At 44.0% G+C, this 24,493-nt stretch overlaps 1 protein-coding gene across 4 annotated transcripts in view; it reads left to right on the top strand.

Moving 5' to 3' along the window:
- The window catches only part of LOC115309386 (gastrula zinc finger protein XlCGF49.1-like), a 35,162-nt gene extending 21,918 nt beyond the window's left edge, over window positions 1-13,244 (top strand). The window contains exons 4-5 of one of the 4 annotated variants that reach the window (XM_042293189.1): window positions 5,794-6,724; window positions 12,429-13,244. In XM_042293189.1, the coding sequence (XP_042149123.1) occupies window positions 6,649-6,724; window positions 12,429-13,054 (702 nt within the window). In that variant the 5' untranslated portion in view covers window positions 5,794-6,648 and the 3' untranslated portion in view covers window positions 13,055-13,244. Of the gene's footprint in view, window positions 1-5,793; window positions 6,725-12,428 lie in introns of those variants that run through there. The other 3 variants (XM_042293188.1, XM_042293190.1, XM_042293191.1) reach the window with 3 other exon arrangements.
- Window positions 13,245-24,493: the final 11,249 nt, after the last annotated feature.

The raw sequence follows: 24,493 nt of genomic DNA on the forward strand, positions 1-24,493 counted from the left end.
ACGGCACTGTCAGCTTAGGGGTGAACGGGGAAGGGAAAGCAACTTTTGTCTCAGTTTTGAGCGACGGGCTAATCGGGAGAATGGGCCACACGAACATAACGGTGGTTTTCACACGACGCGCACGACGTTCGTCACCCCACGGGTACTTCGAACGGCTCGGATGTAACGCGTTGACGCCACCACAACGCCACCAACGGCAACGCTTATAACCACTCCAGCCTTTCTACATCACAAATGCTGTGAATATATATTTATGTATTTTGCGCCGGATATTTAATAATGCATCGCGTTCTCCGTTTGGGACGAAAATTATAGCCAGTCGTTCAAAATACAAACGTGCGATTATCATGTACAATTACTATCCGTCATGTTTCACTCATTTACGAACGAAATTTGTATATTTCAATTTTCGTTTCTGTGCCCCTTTAAGGGAACAGGGTAGGGCAAAATTTTGAAAAAAATTGAGTTTTTGTTTTTTAGGGATTTGGATTTCCCAGTCTTTCCTGAACAATGCTGACTGTGTAATTTGAGCGTGCGCGATTTATCTACAGGAAAAATAACCTTTTCTGAAACCTAGGTGGTGACCGACCACGCCCCCTTTAACACCTATGCACGATCTGTATCTCTCCTATGTTGTAAAAAAAAAAACCGTAAAAAAAACGAAGATTTTCACTAGGTTTAGCGGAATGTTTATTGCTCGTCCAGCAACATCGAAAAGCTGTCTAGCTTTTACATTTTTAGCCCCATAAATCCTCAGACACTGCCGGCGTCAGTCGCGACGCGCATACTTTTGCTTCTGCTTCGGCATGCTTCCACGGGCAAGGTAATTTATTGTTTACTTTAACACTAGATTTGGAATGTTAAAAATGACGAAAGACGAAGAAGATGTTTTAGAAGCGTCGCTTCCAGAGTAGTCGGCATAGGTCAATTTCTTATGCCGCCGAGTCTCCGCAACGCATTCTGATGCCTGACGCAGCGGCTACCACGTGTGCGTCTTCTTCGAAGCTGTCGCACTCGGCAGCATGCTTTGAAGAGCTCAAGGCAAGTGTTAGTGACTGCAACTGTGCACTGATCGACATCGACCTTCTGTCCTGTACCGTCGCCGAAAGCTGGGTGTGCAAAGTGTGTGGTGGGGACTTGCAGCTGGTTGAAAAAGCAGCACTAAGAGCTGGCGTCGCCTGCACCTACTTTCTGAACTGTGAAAAGTGCTGTTGGACACACTAATTAGAGAGACGTCAAAACGGACAACTTCGAGCCTCTACTTGGCGTTTTACCAGGATGATTCATGGTGCAGTGGTTGCGCGGCGTTGACCGGCGAAGACTTTACTTGGCGGACAGGGCTACACAGCTCGTCACATAAGAGGCCCACAAAGCAAGACAGCAAACAAAGAAACTAAATATTGACTATGGAGGTGAAAACCTGGCTGGTGGCTACCGAACGGATACATCAGCATGCATTTCTAGAGTGCAAGTTTATTATAAAGCGCCTTTTTTCACTTCAAAGTCGATTATCTCAAAACATCATTTTTTTGCAACGTTTGACCCTTTTTCTCTGAAACCATAAAAACTAGAAGTATTATTTTTTTCCGCTAACAAGACATCACAAGGGGGATTCTACTGAACTAGAATTATGGAGATTAATCAAGGCAAATTTGTTTGACAAGCTGTTTATTGTCTATTTTGGCATTAAAATTAGGAGGGTCCAGTAAAAACAAAAGCAAAAAAGAACTAAAATATATATATAACAATAAATCTAGTCCAGTAAAGAAAACACAGAAAGCTAAATACAATGATACCAACATGAATCCTCTAACCCTAGCAGATCCTGAGAAAAAGGGTCACATACATAGGCTGAAACACATGGGAGGGATAGGGCCTACCCTGTTCCCTTAAAGTAGTAAACTGGTAAAGAAAACCAATATAACTATTTTAAAGTGGAGCAACTGCCTTTATTCCCTTCGTCCCGAGTGGTGCTAAGCAGGGAAGCAATAACATTTCTTCTACGAGCTATTTTTAAGGATGTTGTTTTTGCGACTGTGCCAAATTATTATTAGTTGTACCAATACCTTTTAGAAAGAGATAAAGACCACAAACTTCATAACACCGTTTTCCCCTTGACAGACTCCGGAAAAGGATATCGGACACTTGGAACCTTAATAAGTGCTGAGGTGGTCACCGGCAAAAGGATTAGCTTCAATATATAGGCTATATAAGGCTCTGGAGCAGTTAACGAGACTGTGTATCTGGTGTTGAGTGCTTCTTGGTTTTGTGTTTGTGTTTGTTTCTAATGTGATTTGTGGTATATGTAAAGTGCGTTCAAATGTCACAGGGACGTTGTTTCCTAACAAAATCCAAAATATATATTTAGGAAATTATCGAGTCTCTTCTTCTTTTTTAACGTTATTCTGCCATAAAATGCAAGCCTTTTACCCCTGTTGGTGTTAGACTGGTGGCAGCTGATAAAACCCATTTGCTCTACTGATGTCTAACCCCTGGTTAGCTCATTTCGTAGAGTGCTCCACTGGACATGGAGAGGTCCCGGGTTCGATACCCGAACCAGGCGAATTTTTTCGGTCGCGCACCAGTCACCTAGTTGTGCTTGGAGATTTGTGTTTGTCCTTTGACCCTCTTTTTTCCTTCTCCAGGGATTATTTTCACCAGTCTTAATCAGGAAGTAAGTGAGTTGTCAAAATAAACTCTGGGAAACCTCAACAAAGTTTTAAACAAGTTTCAATACGATTCCAAAAAACGCTTAACAGAAGTTCAGAAGAATTTAACTACAGATTTTTGTCAGGGTTATCAGCAGTCACAAGATGCTTCACGAGCAACTCCGGTCGTAAGCAGTCAAGTGTTTGAACTGCCAAAATTGGTTCCTTTATGACAGTACTCTCATATTGGGCCTACCAAAACTATCTACAGACGTGTTAGAAGCGCACACATATGTGTGCTTCGAACACGTCTGCATTTAGTTTGGTAGGCCTAATATGAGAGGGCACGAGAAAGAAACGTGCCTCGGACGGTGTTTGTGCACTGCCTTTTGCTTCTTGCATGAGTAGTGTGACTGGAACTTTACGGAGCGAGTCAAGAAAATGTCAGCAGATGATTAGTCTGCTAACGTAAGTGAACAACGGAGTTTGTCTGCTATAAAGCGTCATTCGCAGACAAAAAGAAAACAAGAAAATACTTTCACGTCTTTGGTTAACGGACCGGAATAAAGGCAGCCGTTTGCTAAAAGCCGAGTGCCACGATGAAGTGATACGGGACGTGAGCTAAAACTATAATGGCCTGCTATACTTCCCTTTCGGTGCAATCGACAGCGAGTGCTCTCTATGCAAATCTCAAGCTCTGCTGCAGTATATAGCTGAAATTCTCGTATGTATGTAGCACACTTGGGAAAAACGCATCAATTACCGCAAGACTCCTCTCACCGTTTGTGAGTTAGAAGTTCTCACCAAAAAGACTCATGAATCAACTAAAGATGTATCATTAATCGATAACTCTCGCACACCAAAACGCTGGGATGTCGCATCCAATCACTGACTGAGAATGTGATCGCTCTCACCAGGGACAAAACACCGACCTTTAAAACTCGTTTTGAAAAGAAAGGACGTTATCTTGTGGCCGAGCTGGCGGAAAAAGCCTGAACAAGATCTGTAATAAGCGCCATGTTTTAGCCTGAACGATACCCTCAGGGTTCGGGACGACGTTACAGAGGTGGTGGAAAGGTGTTGAAAATGCGTTAACAAAACCACAAACAAACTAATGAAGGATTAGAAAAGTGTTCAGCGATGGCGGTCTTGGAAATGAGACTTCTTTAAAGTGAAGCTGAAGCGTTTTTGTAGTTGAGGAAACACACTTAAATCGTCTTAATTTGGTCTCCAGGAACCCCAATGTCGAAAGCATTTTTTAATTTCGTGCACAGAGGCAGCAGAAAATTTTTTTTAAGTACCGCTCAAGCCCCCCCTTCTCGGAGTGTACCGTCATAAAAAGGGTTTTCAAAATCTCCGCTCTCGCGCATCTTCAGCGCCTATCGGAGCTATGCATGCACACTTTTGTTATTTTTACGAAAAGGTCAGTAAAAGACATCACGACTGGTGCCAGTGCCGGGTAGTGGTGAGATTGCAATTGCACGCGCTGCCACACGATCGACACGAGCTTGCAGGCCGAAAGATACTCCTATGATGTAACGACTGGTGGGAGGTTTTTCGTGTTTCCTCGCTTTTAGTTATATCTTTGGGGAAAACAAATGCAAAATTCAGATTTGCGGGATAGAACTACGCTAGAATCAACCTCTATTTAACTTTTTGGAAGAATTGTTCCAGCTTCCCTTTAATGGGGACGGAGGAGAGGGGAATGCCACTCTAAGCTTGTGTTTAGTCGGAAGAGAAAAAAAAAAAAAAAATTGTAGAAGGGATGGTATACTTTACACTGGTGATCAATGGTGATCAATTTATACTTGTGATCAATTAACTAAATTACACTTGAGGGAACAATTCTCTTTTCCTCTTTTTTGCTTTCTAACCCACCTTAAATTTTTTTTTTTTTTTCCTAATTCCCCTTAACCCAAAACCGCTCCTGGTAGCGATTTGCGAACAGATGTGCAGGACCATCAAGCACGGATTAGGGTGCACGGATAAAAGCACAAAGGAAAAGAAAAAGACTCGACATGCGGTGGTGGTAGCACCCTATGTTCACGGGATGACCCACAAGTTGAAGAAGGTAGCTGGACGGCAAGGCGTTCAGGTGGTGTGTTCGGCCCCAAACAAAGCATATTCCATGTGTCGCCGGGTTAACCAGGAGCGAAATAACGACGAGAAGAGGTGTGGCACAGTTCACAAGTCTCCATACGCCCTGTGTGAAAAGGAGGTGGTATACCACATTCCGCTGACATGCGGCCGAAGTTACATCAAACAAACCGGCCGATGCATTAACGATCGGACGAGGGAGCACGCTGCATCAGTGAAAACCCTGTCAGCAGGAGGACACTTGCCAACCCATTGTTGTGCGTGTCAATGTTCGGCACTGTTCTACGACGTAAACATTGTGGCAAAAAACAAAACAAAACTGGGACGTGAAATCCTAGAGGCACTTGCCATCGAGGAAAAAGGGGATGACTGCGTTAGTGCACCTTCTCTCGTGCTTCACGAGAAAGAAAAAAGATTTCTTCGGGGTTAACATTTTAAGGGAAATTAGGAAAAAAAAAAAAAAAATTTAAGGTGGGTTAGAAAGCAAAAAAGAGGAAAAGAGAATTGTTCCCTCAAGTGTGGCTTGTAGTAGAAGAGGAGGAAAAAGAATAACTAAATTATAATGTTTTGTAGTCAACTTCTGTATAATCAAGAGGGCTCTTTACCCATTAGAATCTCGGGGAAACTCGTCAACGTGAACCAAGTATCTCAGCTAAAACCAATTCTTCCTCAGTGAGCCCCGCTTATGAATTTTTGGCAAAATGCAAGATTGACTGATGGATCTACACTGCGTATCATTTTATGTATGATAGCATCAGCCACATGGATGCAGCACTGACGGAAGCGGCACACATTTCCCTTCTGCACTGAAACTGCACTGCAGATGCGTGTTTTCCCGTTTGTTGCCTTTTTCTCGTCTCAACGTCGTAATTCACAATCATTTAGTGCGCAGATTAATCAAGTAATGAATAGCCAACTAGACCAACTCCCAGCACTGGTATCCTTCAGTTTTCGTTTTGCTCATTGAATGCGATGATATTTTTGAGGTCAGGTAAAGTAACCTGTGTTGGCGACTGTTTATTAACACTTATTGTTCTAAACTTTGCAGGCTGAACTATCCGCAAATCCTCTTAACGCAAGTGTGAACAACCCTTCGCTGCCTGGGAAAAAGGGCCAGCCACCAGCCAGGTCAACCTATGGCAGTGCCAGACCTTTGGACTACATTTTTCCCCTGATGAATGGGATCGACCAGTCGGATCAAATAGGGAATGGCCACACCTCAGCCAACTACATGCAACATTTCCATTACCTTCCCTATTTTTGGTGGCCGACACGGCATGTCCATTTTGTTGATCTGTAATTCTCAAAACCTATGGCAGTGATACACATTATAGTTTTTGCTTTTCAAGCATGCCTGCCTTTTTTCAGCACTGCGAAGCAGGAGCGTTGTACTTAAACCACGCTCTTTGATCGTACCCAGTTGTGTCTTCCTCGATTCGTGTGGGTCTCTGGACGTAGTCCTTTACCGCATGTCTAAAGGTGAAGTAAAACTTTCGAAGCACCTGCTTAATAGAGAATGATTGTTTTTGTGTTTGGTTTTCAAACATAAAAAGAGAAATTCACTTTTTCAAGATATTTAATATCTAGTTAGGATGCTTGTTTTTTTTGTGATGTGATTATTTTAGCTTTTGAATATTACACCGCAATACGAATGTAAACCCCTGAATTTCTCTACATTATCTGCACGATGTGTCGCTGTTTCCTTGTTCCTTGAGTTTGTTCTGGTTGGGCTTCTCTGTTGGTGTACTATATATGAAAAGAGCAACTAAGCAAAATTTAATCTCCACGCCTAACAAAAATTGTCCACGCAGCATTCGACTACGAATGGCAGAGAACGGACTGCGAGGACAAGGGGGCGGAGCTCTCCTTCCTAGGTGCCGAATTGCAGAAGCAACCATGGAAAATGGACCAGGAAAGGACAGACGGCGGTGAGACCTCTGCCCCCAATCTTATGGTGCCCACAGAACTAAGAATACCAGGTATGAGAAGACGCACACGGGACAATACTCATCCAGCTTCATACTTTCTTGGTACACTCTCAAGGATTCGTGAGCGGTCCCACACGGATAGGAAACTTTTTTCTAGGCTAGGCTTCCCAGGAGGTTGAAAACGTGAGGAATCTGATGTGGTACACAAGGGTTCCCTCACGTGGACAGTTCATTAAGTTTTAATTAGCAGCCCGCACCAGACAGAAAAGTTATACTACAACAAAATTCAAAGTTCTTTTTCTTAGGAAAGGTTGAAGGGGGGGGGGGATGAAGGGGTTATATTTCAAAGTACGAGAACTGCGACTGAAGTGAAAGTAAACAAACTGGGCTCTACTGAAGGAACATTCACTTGGAGCACTCAGTCTCAATAGTTACATATTATTTGATATCAAAGAAATGTACCGTGCTGACTTGGTTATTTATATTACAAAATTGTCTTTTTTCCTTTAGTTTCGGTTGACGGAGTAGCTCTCACAAATACTATGAATTCTTTTTGACACGTGAAATAGCCCAAAAAATGTTTGGCTGTTCCAAATGACTGAAGCTTTTCTCACAACAATATTTGTGTCGCCGAAGTTTAGCTTTAGACTGGCAAATATCAATGTCGATTTAAAACATTGTTTTTCGCTGTTTCAGATTATTTTACTAGCCTTTTGAATGCTATATTGTTTAATCTAGTACCGTATTTGCACGAATATAACGCGACCACGAATATAACTTGAGGGCAGGTTTTGATGCTTCCCAAACGAAAAAAATAAATATATTATTACTATTATAACGCAAACCGAAGCAGCGTCAATTTCTCGCACTCGGGGGCATAGCGGAAGTGAAAAGTCAATGGAAATAAAAGAAATATCAGTTTATGTTTTGACTGCACTCATCCTCACTGCTCAGGTCCTTCCGTTTACAATTTGCTTGGCCACTACGCAGCTTGTCTGGTAGTTACTTTTTCTTCGTGCGAGCTCCTCAGCAGCCCACAGTCCAAAAAGGCACAAAGCAGAAGCACCAACACACAAACACTAGAGGACTAGACCACTCTGGAGCAGAAACTAAACAATGCGCAGGCAGGAAAAAGACTGCTGAACCGATACACCATCACACTTCTTGTTCTGGTGCCTGTGCATAAACAAATGCCTCGTGTTGCACGATTGCGTAAACGCGGTCGGTGGTCTTGGCATGGCTTGTGTTGACTTGACTTGGCTTGGCTTGGCTCGAATTGGCCAGTGCCCGCATGGCGGGCGTGCGCTGAGTTTCTGCGGCGTGCGTGCGTTGTACAAACACAAAGCGATAAAAATGCTTTTTTTATGTTTTCTATTCGCCCCTTCACGTAGCCCAATAGCTAATAAATTCCCTTCCACACCCCCCCCTTCTTTTCCCACTGGATCTTTTGCATTGAGCCGGAAGAATGGCTTTCTCTAGACTCGCGTGCCTCGACTCTGAATGTAACGCGAGGTGTGTTTTGGAGCACGGAATTTCGAGAAAAAAACTCGCGTTATATTCGTGCAAATACGGTAATCTGCACCCTAAAAGAAGCCAGTGTGACTACTTTCCTGCACAGCCACTTGGAGAGCCAATCACCACAACTTACCGGGGCAACTCAGCGAATGACAATGCCGAAACACAGGTTTAGACCAAAATATGCTGTCGCAGTTGTGACATCAAGCATTGCAAAACGTCACGCTTGCATTGGTCAATGTCACAACTCAGACTGCATATTTTGGTCTAAACATATGTTTCGGCACCGTCATTTGCTAAGCTGCCTCCGTAAGTTGCGGTGATTGGCTCTCAGAGTGTTGTGCGAGAAAGTAGATGCACGGGCTTTTCTTAGAGTGTGTGGTTGTGAGGAAGACTCTTCCAGTGTAACTTAATATACAGTCGTAAACATTAAGAATGTCAACACGCTACCACCAAGAGCTCCGTACTGCCAGCGTTATGCAGATGCAGTAGGGAGTTTTAGTAGGCCGTTTCTGCAGCCCGCTAAGCACCCGCATAGCGCTCCGTAATCTGCCGCATGACCTTGAACTGTGTAAACAATGTTGCCGGCGCGCATGCGCAGTGGCGGCATTTTCTTTACGGATACCGTAGGGGAGGAGAAAAACAATGTTTTACAACTCTCTAGTGTTCTAGGTGTTACCGTAAAAAAGTAATGGAACACGTTACTTGTTACTTGCAAAATAGAGGAACGCGTTATTGTTACCGTTATTCACAGAAAGTAATGCACATTGCTTTTGCATTACTTTTTATTTATAAATTGACAACAACAACGTTTTTTGTGTTTCTTTTTTTTTTGTGAGAGCATTTTTTGACAGTGGGATAACGGGAGCGGGTGTTGAGGTTTTTCTAAAGTGGAACTTTTTGCTTGGGGAACGGACAGCAAAATTTTGAAAATATGTAGAATGAGTACAATAATTAATGATTTGGATCATATTCTACGTTCCAGCTTAACTCCAGATGCAGCTAATGGGACCAGTAAAGCAGTGGCAAAATCACAAGTCGCTGGGTCTTGTTTGTTTATGATTGGTTCAGCGATAATAGAACACGTCCAGAGACACGGCGAGCGCCATGATGGCGCCCTTTTCACTCTTTCTCATTGGTCCCGTCAGCTTGTAGCGTCAGCTGCGTATGGACTTAAAGGGGCCCTGCATTCCTCATTAAGCCTTTTTTGCGGTTTTCACGTCTCTTGTGGTTCGGGCAACCCAGCGGGCGCGGAAAGTGTAACTAAAGATGAGTGCGTTCTATTTTAACTGGACGTCGTGGAAGTCTCCTCCACCTACAGGGGTGCCCCATGGTGCTGAACACGCTCAACATGTGACGACATCGTGACGTTTCAGGTCCTGGCCAGCTTCTGCCTTACGACTAATGAAAGCCGCTAAAAGCTTTATTATTATTTTTTTTGTTGAAATACAAAATATAAGTGGCGCAAACTGTTTCGATTATTTATGAAAGTAGTTTTTGTTCAGTATCTTAGATCAGAAGAGAAACAAAGGCAGTTTATAAAGTATGGAAACAAGAAATGACCTGTCGACATAACCGCCACCATACGGTGGAAAAGGCGGCGCATACTGGGAAGGTGCAGTGGAATCGGGTGCCGACGCGTGCGGCGCACTGCTGTGAAGCGGCAAGCGTAGAAAGGTCCTGCATGTACGTGGCGGCGCTACAGAACTGTCCTTTACCTTGTGTTTGCGATCGTTTGTGGCCAATGAAGTGTCATGCCGCCGCCTGCTTCATCCAGCCGATCCAGCACATGCTTTAGTGGCGCCCTATTGAGCCGTAGGCACGGAGTGCGGCGGCCGTGAGAGCTCGTTCAGCTCACTACCCCTCCTCTAGTTCACGGCCACCCAAGCCAGGACCAGGGACGTCATGAAGGAAGTTACTATGTTCAGTGTGCTCATGTTCGGTGCAAATTAAAAACCAGTCAAGAGGTCGTTGCAGGGCCCCTTTAAAGGGCTACTTCAACAAAATTTGAAATATATTCGTCGTGTTCAAAAATACGTTGAATATGATTCACAATATCCGTAAATGACAATCGAACATTTGTATTTTGAGCCTGGTGGCTCTATGTTTTGTTATAAATGGCCCATTCTGGCAAGTGCTCGGAGAAGGCCCAGCTTAGAGCACGTGACATCCGACGCAATCGTGACGTAGGTCGTTTCGGGATGAGCAAAGCTACCGCGAGGTTGACGTCGAGAGGATGGCCTAGTCGTCCCAGCCACCGAAGCAGCTGCTTTTGTAAGAATTTTGAGTGATGGGTTAATCTTTTATAATCTTGTAGAGGGACAATAGCGACTTCTGGGACACACAAAAGGAATTCTCGGGAAGAGGAGAGTTCCTCCTTCCCCTCTTCTCTCGTCGTGGCCGGAGGCGAGACAATAACCGTCACTACCTCTCAAGGGTCCTAGATGGGCATTACAAACGAGGCGTTAGCGACAGCCACCAGGCGCTCTTTGCTAATCGTTTAATTCGTTTTAAAATTCCTTTTCGTGATTTTTTTTAACAAGATATCGGTGTGTTTGATGTGATACTGCTCCTTTGAACACATATAGACCATAAAATAAGCGCTGAAATTTCGTTGTAGTACCCTTCTAAGGTAAAACCAAATATAGAAAGGCGCAAAAAATATACCGTAATATCCCGAGTCATCGCCCATCCCCGAGCCATCGCCCACACCAATTTTTGGGCCAATATCGATTTCCGAAAAAACACCGAGTCATCGCCCACCCCTTCAAATACCCCAGCGCGGACTCTGCGATCCGCGAACACTCATCCTACCCGAATGACGCGGCCGCGGACCTTACAGTTGGAGGACGTCCGTGACAAAGTAAAACGAAGGAGGGAAAGACACTTATTTTGTTTACGCATTTTCTCCGTGAGCGACCCCAAAGTGGTCGTGTATCCGTGCGAAAAGAAAGCGATGGGGATAACAAAATAAGAGTTTGTTAATGTAACCGCGGAGTGTTAGGTCAAAGTCTGTCTCCGCCGAAGGTCACCGCGAACCCGCTCCTTCCCGCCCGTCGCGACCGCGGTTGTGCAATATTTTAGGCAAAGCCAACGCGTAAATAAAGCTTTGCTGGAACGCCCTACACAGACGTTTGCAGAGCGTCCCAACCGTGCATTGATAGCTCGCCGTGCACGGACGCACGTATGTACACACCAAACAAGAAAGTTGCGCAAGAGCTTGCAATTGACAAGGCGCCCGACTTGGCCCGACGCCAAAGTATTTGCCAACGCGACCGCCGGCTTTCCCACTTTCCCAGCATTGCTCTTGGTCGCTTCTTTGGTCCGCTCGCTCGCTCGCTCGCTTCTTGCGCCTGGTTGGTTTTTCTATTTTCTTGTAGACTTCTCTTTCTTTTTTTTTTTTACTAACTAGGAGAACATAGTGGTGACATTCTTTCACGGAACAAACCTTCGCGCTATATGCAGATCGGCGGTGTTTCTAGCGCGTATGCAAGCAACGGACTTCGCTATAGTAAAATATTCTTTCGTGAGCATTTTTTTCTATAAAACAACGAAACTAAATCGAGTTTTGAGTTTGATGTACCTCTTGTGCATCAGCGCTAGATACGCAGAGAAAAATAGGCGGTTTTTTCCGCTTTTTTTAAAGTGTTTGTGCTCACCCACCGAGACATGGCCCACCCCACTTTTTTAATGAATTTCAGGCGGTAGGGGGGTGGGCGATAACTCGGGATATTACGGTAAGTGCTTTTTTCAGGTTTTCGGAAGAATATGTATCGGGTAACGTCACTACGTTATCCGTTACTTGAAATAAGTAACGTAAGTATGTTACCTGTTAGTGTTTTGGAAAAGTAACGATTACATTACAAGGTTACTGAAAAAAGAAAGGTGTTAACGGTAACGACGTTATTTTTAACACGTTACCGCCAAGTACAGAAGGGAACTCAAGCCGCGGCCCCCCCCCCCAGCTTGAGTTCCCTTCCGTACTTGGTTAGCAGAACGCACAAGCCACCACAGCTTTTGCACCATGGAGCTGCCAGATTAGTCTTTAATGATCGCCTGTAGACCTTTACAAGCATTACGAATGAACCTTTTTAACATCTGAAATGAAAAAATACCTTATTTAGACAGCACTGGCATGACGTAGGCATTCATTACTATGTTCATCTAGGTACTCAAAATTCATGTTCAAAGCGATAAAAACAGCTCCGACCTTTCTTGCTTTGTCGTGTCATCCCAACAGACTGGATCGAAGCATACTATGGCGACAAAGTGGATACCTTTGACTGTGACAGCTGCAGGGGCGACACCTTTCCCCCCACCAACTGGTCGGGCCCACAGAAGCCGCAAATGCACCGACAACTGGACAAGCACCCGTGCCGCTTCTGTCCTCACTCAAGCAATTCCGCAACGGCTGTCGCCATCCACGAGAGGACACACACTAACGAGAGGCCCTTCAGTTGCGGTGTTTGCGAGAAAACATTTGCGCGTAAGGATTGCTTGACAGCTCACGTTAGAATTCACACCGGAGAGAAGCCGTTCAAGTGCAACACGTGCAGCAAGGTGTTTACTCTGAAACGCACCTTGGCAGATCACGAAAGAATTCATACAGGAGAGAAGCCATTCAAGTGCAACACGTGCAGCAAGGCGTTTACTCTGAAATGCACCTTGGCGGATCACGAAAGAATTCATACAGGAGAGAAGCCATTCAAGTGCAACACGTGCAGCAGGGCATTTACTGAGAAAGGCACCTTGGCAGATCATGAGAGGACTCACACAGGAGAGAAGCCGTACAGGTGCGAGACCTGTGGTAAAGCGTTTACGGCTAAGAGCGGTTTGCACAGTCATCGTAAGATACATCACAAGTGACCAAAACCCTCACGTGTATCATAGTTGTGGAGGGGGTTTGAACGAAACACACGAGCACCGACGTGTGTTCATTTCGTTTGGCGATAGACCTGCAGGGGTTCTACTTGCGAGCAGTGCAGGTTTTGCATGGTTAAAAATTTTTCAGCCTGTCATTTATTGTGTAAACACAAATAAAAATATGATTTTACCTTAAAAGCGACCAGGGTTCTTTATTGTATATGAAAAATAAAAATACCAGAAGCATAGTATTTATTCATTTAGTCATTAATCAAGGTGCTGCAACTGCAGTCTCTGGGTTGTCTGTAGGATCATTTATGTCCTACAGACAACCCACCTACAGTCGGCCTACTCATACACAAAAGGTATGAAATAATAAAATAACTAAGGTTTTTCAATAGCAATAATCTGTGACCATGTAAAAGTTAAGGAAGTAAGAAAAACCGAGTAATGTGGAGAGGCCAAGACATTCTTAAGATATAAACATGAAATTATATTGAAAACTGATTAACACACCGAACTGGAAACTAACGCTTTGTGCATAGTACTGGAATAGAGTATACAAGACTCGGAAGAATTTTTAACGCAATGTTATTTCCTATTTTATTTCTTAATAAATATTCTTCGTCCTTTTTTTTCTTTTCGACTGGTTTGAATTGCTGAATTGCGATAACATTATTATAGGCGCATAGTCAGGATTTTGTTTCGGGGGGGGGGGGGGGGGGGGGGGGGGGGGGGGAGGGCCTGCTTATGACAATGCTCTATGAGGGGGGGGGAGGAGAGAAGGTCCCAGCAAAATGGAAAATTCGGGGGGCGGGGGGGGGGGGGGGGGGGCTGGGCTGGGCCCCATGGCCCCTCACCCCCGGCTGCGTGCCTGCATCATTCATGTGCTTGCTACATGATATACTTGTATGTATGCCTTTCTTTTGCATAATTTTACTCTTTTTTTTCACATTCACAAAGACAGTCCTTGACCATTTAGGATATTCATACTTTTAGTGCTATTCATTTGGTATTCATCAAGTTTCACTTGTATTCGTCAGGTCTTTCTTTGCTCGAAGTTCCTCTTCTAGTTGATGGATCAAATATATTTGTTTTACTAAAGGCATAATTCACTTCATTGTGTATATCCATAAATGTAAAAACTGTATAGGCATAATCCATTTAAATATATCTTAATCTACGCTGACTGTACATTGGTTTTTACTATTGTGTGGTGCGGCAGAGTTGCTGCGAGTGGAGTTATATTTCCAAGTGTATAAAATATTTGTTTTCACATATACAGGGTGTCTGCGCAAAAACGGGCAAAATCGCTACTGCAAAAAACTCAACATCACAGAAAAAAGCTTGATGCCATAGTGGTCTGTGTCAAAGGAAAATTGTTGGTGTTCAATATAATTGGATAATTAATAAGTACCTAAATTTTTTTTTTAGACCGTATTTATTAGAATATAAGTACCTTTTTTTTTTTTTTTCGGAAATGTCAAAAGTTAAGAGTTGACTTATAATCGTGACCAAAGAATTTCGACCTGCATATGCGAACAAATTTTGCGACTCTACCGAGGGCTTGGAGCTATCGAGTCACTGAGCTGGCACTGCCATAGGGCCGCGCCGCTTCTTGTTTCAAAAAGCTTTTGATGCACAAACACAACCGAAAGAGCAGCAACCGACAGCCCCCCCCCCACTGTGGCCGCCGCTCGCACATATCCCTTGGGCGTCGGATTTCGCCATCGCGCCTGTAGCGTTCCCCTCGCTAAGCAAGGAAGAAGGGGAGGGAGAGGAACATGATGGGCAATGCACCTTGCCTCCATTCCTCTCCTTCGCAAATGCGCACAAAAAAAAAGAAAAGAAAAATGGAGGTTACTTTAGCTTGTTACTTGCGGCGCTCGCGTGTTGCTCGCGGCACCTCGCGACGTTGCTGGCTTCTTTGAATTTGGTCTTTCTTCGCTTCGCCCGTCTCCACCCTTCTTGTCGTCATTTTACAACAGTGTCAGTGAGGTATTGCTGCGAATTTGCGAGGATGTCTACCAAGCTGACGAAGCTTCGGACGACGATGACGTGTCCGGAAGTTCTGACGATGATTAAGTTTTTGGCATCGCCCTGCGATTTAGCTGAGAGGGCTGTAAATAAAGGTTTGTTTCTTTCTTTTGTCCTAATTTCCCCTGTTTCTAAAAAAAAAAAAAAGCACCTATATTTGAATTATTATAATCTTTTATTCTCGGTAGGTTCAATAAATTGGGGTCGACCTATTTTCGTGTTTCGTGGTCGACCTATTTTCGGGTAAAACGGTAATAGTTTTAAAGGCGTGGTTTCAATTATAATTTTTCTCGGCATCTTCGAAAACTACTAATCACACACACATTACAATGGTATAAGGCCCGCGCAGCATTTTACGGCGTTCCGAGAAAATGCACATATTGGACACGTTTCTGGGTTTCGGTTTCTTATCGGGGCGCATCTCCACGCGGGCAATCTCGCCCCCCCTCGCAACGTGCGTTCGTTGCTACGCATTGCACGTGAGGTGCGTCTTAACTCTGGCACCGATGTCAAAAAGGCAGACCTCACTTGACAGTCCGGAGGCTTTCCTATATAGACTTCTCTATGTGCGATGCATGGCGCCACACACGTGCATCCTATGGTGAATTCCACTTGTAGATCCGGATCGCTTTCCAAATTCTGCAAAGGAGGCAAAATTCTGCTCCGTGGGACCCGCTCCTAAACGACGAGGGGAAGAGGAACTCGTGTTTTTGGAGCGACCTCCCCCACCCAACTCCCCCCCCTCCCCGCCTGAACTTAACAAGCCCACCATCGCCTCAGCCGACTGATCTTTCCGACGACCAGTGACAGCTGTCAGTGCTTGGCTGCAGAAATAAAACACGACACAGGCCGGGCAAAATTATACGTACCACCCAAGGAGCCCATGTCAAAAACAACGAGAAAGACGTCCGCGTTCGCCACGGTCTCATTCCTTTCGGCCGCCTCGAACCGGTGGGGCACGCACACCGATTGCCATTGGTAAAGTTAAAATTTCTGGTACGACTTTATTAAACACGGAGGTAACAAACCATCACTTGCACGGTTGTCGCCTAATCAGTTTTTGGTTTATTGCACGAAAAAACGCGGGGGCATGCAGTGTAAAAAAGTAAACAATCGGTGGCGGCAAAATGAACAGGCCTAACCTTGGATCCACCTCCTTCAGATTTTCGGCCTTTCTTTTTCTCATTGTTCCTCTCATGATCACAGATGACAGCACTTGTGATTTGCCCCGCTTTAGTCCTGGCTTTGCATTTGTTATCTACGCAAGGTAGATACGCTCGGGCCGTCACAATCCCGCATAAAACGACCGACGCATCCGAGTAGATCCAGCTCGACCGACTCAATGCTGTTGGCGGTGCGGCCGGTCAGCTCACTCCCCCCCCCCCCCCTGACCTCTTCACACATGTGCCACGGCCAAATTAAAGGAGATGATGTGGTGCGTTCTGCCAACTTCAGCAAAGTTCTCTGAAATCCCACGGAGCAAGTTCGGCAGGGTTGGAGACGCTGCATGGAGCGGGCACTGCCAGAGATGTTTGAGTGAAAGATGACCAACTCGAGCCAGATCTGCGAGCAGAATATGCGAGCTCCAAGTGGAGCGGTTTTGGAGCGCTCGAGATCTGCGAGCGGAATTCACCATTAGACACGGGGGCGGGATTGTTTGCGAGGAGATGCGCTCCGATAAAAAACCGACACCATTTCTTCGGAACGCCGTAAAATGCTGCGCGTGCCTTTTACCATTGTAACGTATGTAGTAGTTTTCGATGATGCTCACTAAGATTCTATTAGTAACCATGCCTTTAAAATCAGTCATTAACAATTTAATTACTTGGAATTACCCAATTATGCTGGCAGTAGTTTTTCGTGATGGCACGTGCAAAGGGCCTAAGCTGGCGGGGTGATGGTAGCTACGAGCCCATTGGAACACTCGTACCTCGATTTTTCACCGCATGCCCGCGCACCCACACACATCCACGTAGAGATCGTGGTCGGGCGATGAAGGGGAAGTGGTTAGCTTCAAGGTGCATGCCACGATGTAGGGTATTGGGCTTTCTGGCACCAGTGGGACCCAAGCAGTGGTGCAGCCATTACAGAAGATAGTAACAAAATAGTGTCACTCTTCAGATCGTCAAAAATTAACTGGTTAGTGAGATTCGTTACCCTCGTACGAACGTCAAGATATACCGTTACAGTTATTTTCAAAACCTAAGGAACTTTATTTTTGCGTTAATTTGAATTGCATTATTAATTGGCAGCGAAAGGGCGATGAGATGAACTTGGACAACAGTTCAGCTACTACAGAGCAGTGTTGCGGAATGGGCACCCCCATTCGATTCCAATTCCCTTCCGGGGAATTAGAGTCTTCGATAATTCAATTCCTTTCAACTCCTAGGAATGGGGACACTGGGCCCATTCCCACTCCTGGAATGGCTGAATCGTTCCATTCCATTCTAATTCCTGAACGTAAAAATTGGCACTTGACAGCTGCATTGCTTTGCAGGGTTGGGCAGAAATAGTCAAAAATGTATTTGAAAATACAAATGTTGGGTTAGATGAAAATAGTAGCTAAAATACTGATACTCAAATATATCTGTACAAATGTATCGCGATACTTATCGGAAATACATTTTCAAAAAAGTCAAAAAGTCTTTGGAAAATCAAATACAGGAATACATTTTAAGGAGGGCAAAAATATAAATACTGATAATGCAATACATTTTTCAAAATTTTTTGAGACGCCAACTGAGATGAGACTAAGTTTGAAGTGGAAGTTTTTTTGTTTTTTTTTTATCCCGAAATTACTTTCTCGCAGGCTTGGCGCTTCGCCTTAAAGGTAGTGGTTCCGGACGAAGAGAAGTCTTCAAAGGGTTAAAAAAACTTTTCATCAAGGATTGACCGCGGTTCCTTCCCTGGCATCCTGTCTGTCTAACCAGTGATGCGAAGTAAGGGCACCCCTGTCAACACTGATCACAATACGTCACGGCGGAATGAACTAGTATTCTTGTATTTGTAGGTGTTACCTTGAACACGAAACTTTACCCACGCTGCTGTATGAAAGGACAATACATACTTTCGTTGTAGGTGACCTCGTTGAAGACCATGCAGGGAGTTGCATTTGGAATTTTCGAAAATAGGGTGGACAACCTTAAGCATCCTGGAGCACATGTCTTCTGTTACGGTTGAAAAATCGATACGGTGGCATCCCTGTTGTGACGGTCCTACCTGCCGACCTTCCCCCTTCAACGCATGAATGGCAGTCTTCAAGTTTCGGCTAGCATCATCCAAACAGAGAGAGACCTGTGGATCGCGACTTGAGATGGCCGGCACAGGTGTGAGCTCTTCGAGAAACAGCGCGCTCGAGACGAGTCGCAGGAGTACGAAGTCTGGGTCGGCACAGCGAGGCCACGTCTGGCCTCCTTCCTGGGTATCGGATCACCAGAGCAGCGGGTCAAGTTGACATCGACTGAGGATGACATACCCTTGAGCCGTGCAACAGGCACAGACGCATTTTGATTTGTGTTGAACTTCACGGGTGAAAGGCGCCACCGCCACCCCCTTTTCTCCCCCCTTTGTCTGTGCTTTGACGCTTGTTTTTGTATTGCATATATATATATATATATATATATATATATATATATATATATATATATCTTTTTTCTTTTTTTGCATATAAGTCTGTTAGGGCTCTACACGGGTCTGCAGCTTCCCGATCATTTTATTTCTGAACTGACTCGCTGACTAACTCGGTAGAGCTAACCTAAAAAAAATGAAATGAATAAAAAAATATATATAAAGAACCGGGGCCATTCCATTCCCATTCCATTCCGGGCAAAAGGCATCTAATTCCATTCCCATTTCATATCCCCTCAACGTTGCAGCTATTCCATTCCCATTCCATTCCGGGGTCGCGAAAATGTGGAATGATTCCGGAATCATTCCAACTCCGGAGTGGCAACTCCGCAACACTGCCACAGAGTAAGTCGACGAACCAGTGCACGCGCTGTTGGGCACGCGCAGAGTGGAGATCGCGAGCCTATTCGCCAATTCTTTGAATACGTTTGTTCTGAATGAGTGCTCTTAAAACGGTGTTGTTAAACGTGTGCAACGAAGCAGTTCTGACATGAAGATATTGATAAAAAGCGGAAAAGTATTTAAAAGGACAAAGTAACTAGGTATATGCGGTGGAGAAATGATAGGGCCGAGTTTAGTGTAATGAACAGTAAAAAAGGCGACGCTCGTATGGGTGAAAAAAAAGTATATTTCTAATGATAAGTCAAATCCACGCTGTAGGCAAAGCAAAATAATAATCGAAACATTAGGCTAACGACTGTGACATAAAACGGCAATGATAGTATACGAAGGTCAAGGAGGGAGTATGTGTCGAGGTGAGCGGCCTAGTTTCCAGGAGTCCTCCCCCATCTTCAAATTCTCCGACACTTGCGGAAAGTGTTTCTTGGCAGCTCGCTCGGTGGTTCCCTTCCTTTGCCCGCCCAGGCTCGGTGGGGGGACGTAGTAGCCCCGGTACTTGACTGCCCTGCCCAAGCCCCGGGTTACTCCCAAAGCAATGGGCCACAGACGGCCGTGTCTGTGGTGGCCAGTCATAAATATTATGAGGCACGCTTTTTTGTTACTCTGCCCAAAATCAAACTGAACACAAAAACATACAAAGAGACCTTAGAACCTAGCAGGGTTGTTTCACTGGAAACAGCGGGGAATGTTTTGGCTTTGGAAGGCCAACTGTTTTCAAGACCATAGGGTAGATCCGCAGGGCAATGGCCGTCCGGGAGAGGGAAATTTCTGCACTTGGTGTGCGACCCTGGGTTTGAGTCTGAGGAACAAAGGGCAGTGTGAGAAGACGCTGAGGCAAACCGACGCATCGTGTCGTCGAGCGGGGCGACGAGACCATTGTCGACGGCCCCATGCCAAGTATAGCTCGGAGTTCTATCGGGTGTGTGCATGCCACCTCGAGAAGTGGGTGCGAGGCAGACATGTATGTAAAGCATTAAAAGTAACGAGTTAGTTCTACCTAGTTACTATTTTTGGTAACGAGTAACGTATTTAGTTACTTTTCTTAGAAAAGGAACGAGTAACATACCTACTTCTGAGGACAGGTAACAAGTAACCGTATCTCGTTACTTTTGTGGAGTAACGTGTACAACACCGCTTAAACGGCCTTGTTTTTATTCTAACCTCAGTATGCGTCTATTGCGAGAACAGTAGGTGGGCAACCTGAAAAACAACTTCACCGTATGACAGTACAGCAACGTATATCGCTGGACACGTCAGTCGAACAGTTTGGCTGACGTGTCCAGCAATAAATAAACCTTGCTGTACTCAACTTTACAGCTGGGAATGTCCTTCACCCAGCGAACGCAATAAGGTTTGTTGGTTGAACCTTCTAGAACAGGAAACGCACCGAATGTAAACCCCGAGGTTGCGAACACGGGAAAGCACAGAACCCATTACCCGCTGTCCTGAAGGCGCAGTTCCCGAAGACCCACCACCAGCTCTTCTTGAAGCACAACGCTTCCGTTCCTTCGAACATGTCAATAGAATGACTCTTCAGCGTCGCCGGAGATGTATTTTCAAGGAAGTGGAGAAACATAACTGATGAAAACTTTAAGAGGCAGCTACTGCTTACATGCAACGACTACTTAAAAAAAAAAAAGAAGAATGAACAAAAAACATGAAACCAAAAAAAGTTGTGTATTTGACTGTCAAAGTAACGTGAAAAGTAACTCGTTACTTTTGAGGTAACTTACGCGCTCCTTTTTAGAGTCGGTAACGAGTAACGTATTTAGTCACTTTTTCAACGAGTAACGGTATTTAGTAGTGATGGGACGAATCCCTGGAGATACGCATTCGGACAGATTCGGAAATTTCCGAACTTCCCGCGACAAATAGTCGGAGGTTCGTTGCTGGTTGCAGACGGTAGCATGAACCTTGTCGTAAACCTCACGAATGCGGTTAGTTGTGTTTTTTTAGGTACTGTTACTGCATATAACCAGATTTCGTCTGGTTTATTTCAACGTGTGGTATATACTGTACCGTAATTCTAAACCCTGGCACGCCCCCAGGTCCAGCGGGTCCAGCCGATCTGATTGATCGGTGTGGTTGATGGAGGCCTAACCAATGCACGGTCTTGGTGTCTGTGCGGTTTCGCGGTGATCGTTAAAATGTAGTGAAATGCTGTGTATTATACGTAATGTGGCACAACGCACAATAAATATATATTCAGGCAAGAAAGTGATTCATCTCCTTCTCTTGAGCTGCGTATGTCTACTAGCTGTAAGGCGCGAGAGCAAGATGAACTTCGACCGTATACAGGCATTAGTGCGTTTCTCCGTTCTCGGCAGCAAGTCGGCCATGAAACGTTACGCGTTTCATTTGATGAAAAAGAAACAACACAGGGGTGTCCAACGCAACTTTACTGTTCGGAAACAAACACTGTAACTAAATCGGATATCAATAACTAGACAAGATACTCACTTGTGCGTATCTTTCCTGGTACGTAACAGCACGTATGTCATCAATCTCTTGCAGCGATGAAAACAAGCGCTTGTATTTCCACGTGCACTAAGCATGCCTATTTTGGTCGTAATCTGGAACCGAAACCAATTTTCCCGCGAAACAGTTCTCGACAAATATCTAAAATAATATAAACAAAGCGGAAACATTTTATTTATTACTACTATTATATTATATTACAACATTATTTTGTGCACTCTGTAAAATATAGTGAATTTAATATGAAAAGTTGAAACACCAACGTGATCTGGCAACCATGGAAACGCTTCGAATCTTTCCCAACTTTTCCGAATCGCTTGAGATTCGGCTACTCTTCCGAATCTTCAGATTCGGCTCCGAATCCCGATTTGGATAAAGATTCGTCCCATCACTAGTATTTAGTTATTTTTTGGGGGTAACGTGTACAGTAAAACCTCTTTATAACAAAATGGGTTATAACAAACTAATGGATGTAACAAAGCAATCATAATTCCTCTTGCTTTCTAATATTCGGAAGAAATGGACAGTGGCTATAACAAACTAATGGTTATAACGAAATAATTACGACCGCTCCTTCAACTTTGTTATTAACAAGGTTTTACTGTAGATGTCTGGTGCAAGGCCAGGGAGCCCCGCCCAAAATAGTGAGCCAGCCAACCACCGGAACTGCTCCACCTTGGACGGACCGCGCAAAGAGACGTCGTCTACCATCGACCCACCAGATGAGAATTTTGGCACTCGCCGTAACTTTTTGGAATTAGCATATTTTGAGTCGGTTAATCGTAGTAAATTTATCAGTTTGAAAAATGTGGCTGTGAACACAGATTTGTGACCCATGTTTTTGTAAGATTTATATTTAATATTACAAAAATGATTTGTGCAAGGTGTATGCAGTGTAACTTTCCGACTACCACTAAATTAAAATTTCTTTCTGCTTTTGTCTTAATTCTCCGTCTATGTCTTTTCATTGGTCAGACTTTCTACCAGTGCAGGGCGTTAAAGATAAGGATAAAGAGACGTGGGCGGAATCCGAGCAGCATATTATTAAACTATGCGTTGATTTGTTCCATATAAGTATTGAGCCGACGGAAATTGCGCGAGCACATCGCATGGGCTTTTCCAAACAAAAAAAGAAACTGTGCTGTCATTGTTAAATTTTGTTCTTTTGAAAAAAAAAAAAAAAAAGACGCCGTGATGTCATCCGCACATAAACTGAAGGGCTCTGCATCTGCTGTAAGTGAAGACTTTGCGCCAGAAATTCGGCTTGCTCGTAGGAAACTGTTAGACTTTGGTAAAGCTCAGGAGGGCTCTTTTAAACTACGGTACGATAAGCTGTGTATTGGTGACCGTACATTTATTTATGATCGAGCTTCGCAAAAGGTAAAACAGAAGAGCTGGGACCAAGCACGTTCCTCTGCTGAGAGTACTGCAGAATGAAATAAGGCAGCAGCCACAAAAGTAAATAGCCGTGAAAAGCAAATTCAAATTTCGGTTGTGAACTGCCACAGCTTTAAAAGTAAAGACTGAATTATGTTGCCTTATTCAAGGAACTGACGTATTTTCATGATTTAAATAGCAACTCTGCTATTTAAATAGCCAACAGCAAAAAATAATTTTGGCGATTTGTGAAGAGAAATAAGAAGGCTGACACTACCATACCGGCACTCCTTTTCGAAGGCGCTGATGTCACTGACGACACTGCGAAAGTGAACTGTTAAATGAGTACTTTAAATTCATTTTCAACGTCAAGATTCCAGCTGGGGAGACGTTACGTTTGGTAAATCTAGGATATGATCCAATGTCGTCGCCTATAATTAAATACAAGAGAATCGAAAAGCCGCTGCTTAATTTTGACACGTCGAAAGCAACCGGGCCTGACGGCATTCCTGCTGTCGTGCTTGAAAGCTGCGGATATATCCTGTTGTGCTATCTACACATCATTTTTACAAAAAGCTCATCTGAACACAAGCTTCCAGAGGATTGGAAAACTATAAATGTGGTGCCCATCCACAAAAGCGGTAGCAAAAATGTTTCTAGTAATTATCGGCCTATCTCGTTGACATCGATGGTATGTAAAATTCTAGAGCATATTGTTTAAAGTAGCGTAATTGCACATATAGAGAAGCAGGACTACTTTACAAAGGAGCAATATGGTTTCCGGTCCGGTGCATCATCTACAACATTGTTAGCTGAATTTGATCATGAAATCGCACTTGCAATTGAGTCCGGAAAAGAGGTAGACTGTATTTTTTTTTTATATGTCTAAGGCATCTGACTAAGTGGATCATTTTCTGTTACTGAGTAAGTTAGAGTGTTTTAATATCATTTTCAATGTTTTAGCCTGGATTGGTAACTACTTGAGTGATAGAAAACATTGTGTGCTTTTGAATGGTTGTTCATCCAATAGTGTGACTGTGACATCTGGTGTTCCCCAGGGTTTGGTATTGAGACCTCTGCTCTTACTGACATATATTAATGATATCTGTTAGCTACTTCATCACGCTGTAAGCTTTTTTGCTTGTGATTGCTTCATATACAAAACCATTGAGGATGACGAAGATTATTTAAACTACAACTAGACTTGGACCGTGTGTCAAATTGGTTCAGCGATTGGCAAATGGAGCCGAATATAAGAAAAATGTAAAATAGCTAGATTTTTTAGAAAAAAGCAAGATAGAGAAAGTAGGGGCTATGCCATTGCCAATCAACAACTTGATAAAACAGATGCGATTCGTTATCTCGGTGTTAGGTTTTAAAGCGACTTACTATGGAATAGTCGTATTAATTTCATAATGAATTATAAAATTAGGTTTTTTAGGTCGTAATTTTCGTCACTGACCAAAAGAACTGAAGAAAACTATAATTTTCTTTTGTTTGTTAAGTTCTGGAATATGTTTGCAA

This window comes from Ixodes scapularis, unplaced genomic scaffold (assembly GCF_016920785.2).
Source record: "Ixodes scapularis isolate PalLabHiFi unplaced genomic scaffold, ASM1692078v2 PGA_scaffold4__175_contigs__length_147842914, whole genome shotgun sequence".
Classification (NCBI taxonomy): domain Eukaryota; kingdom Metazoa; phylum Arthropoda; class Arachnida; order Ixodida; family Ixodidae; genus Ixodes; species Ixodes scapularis.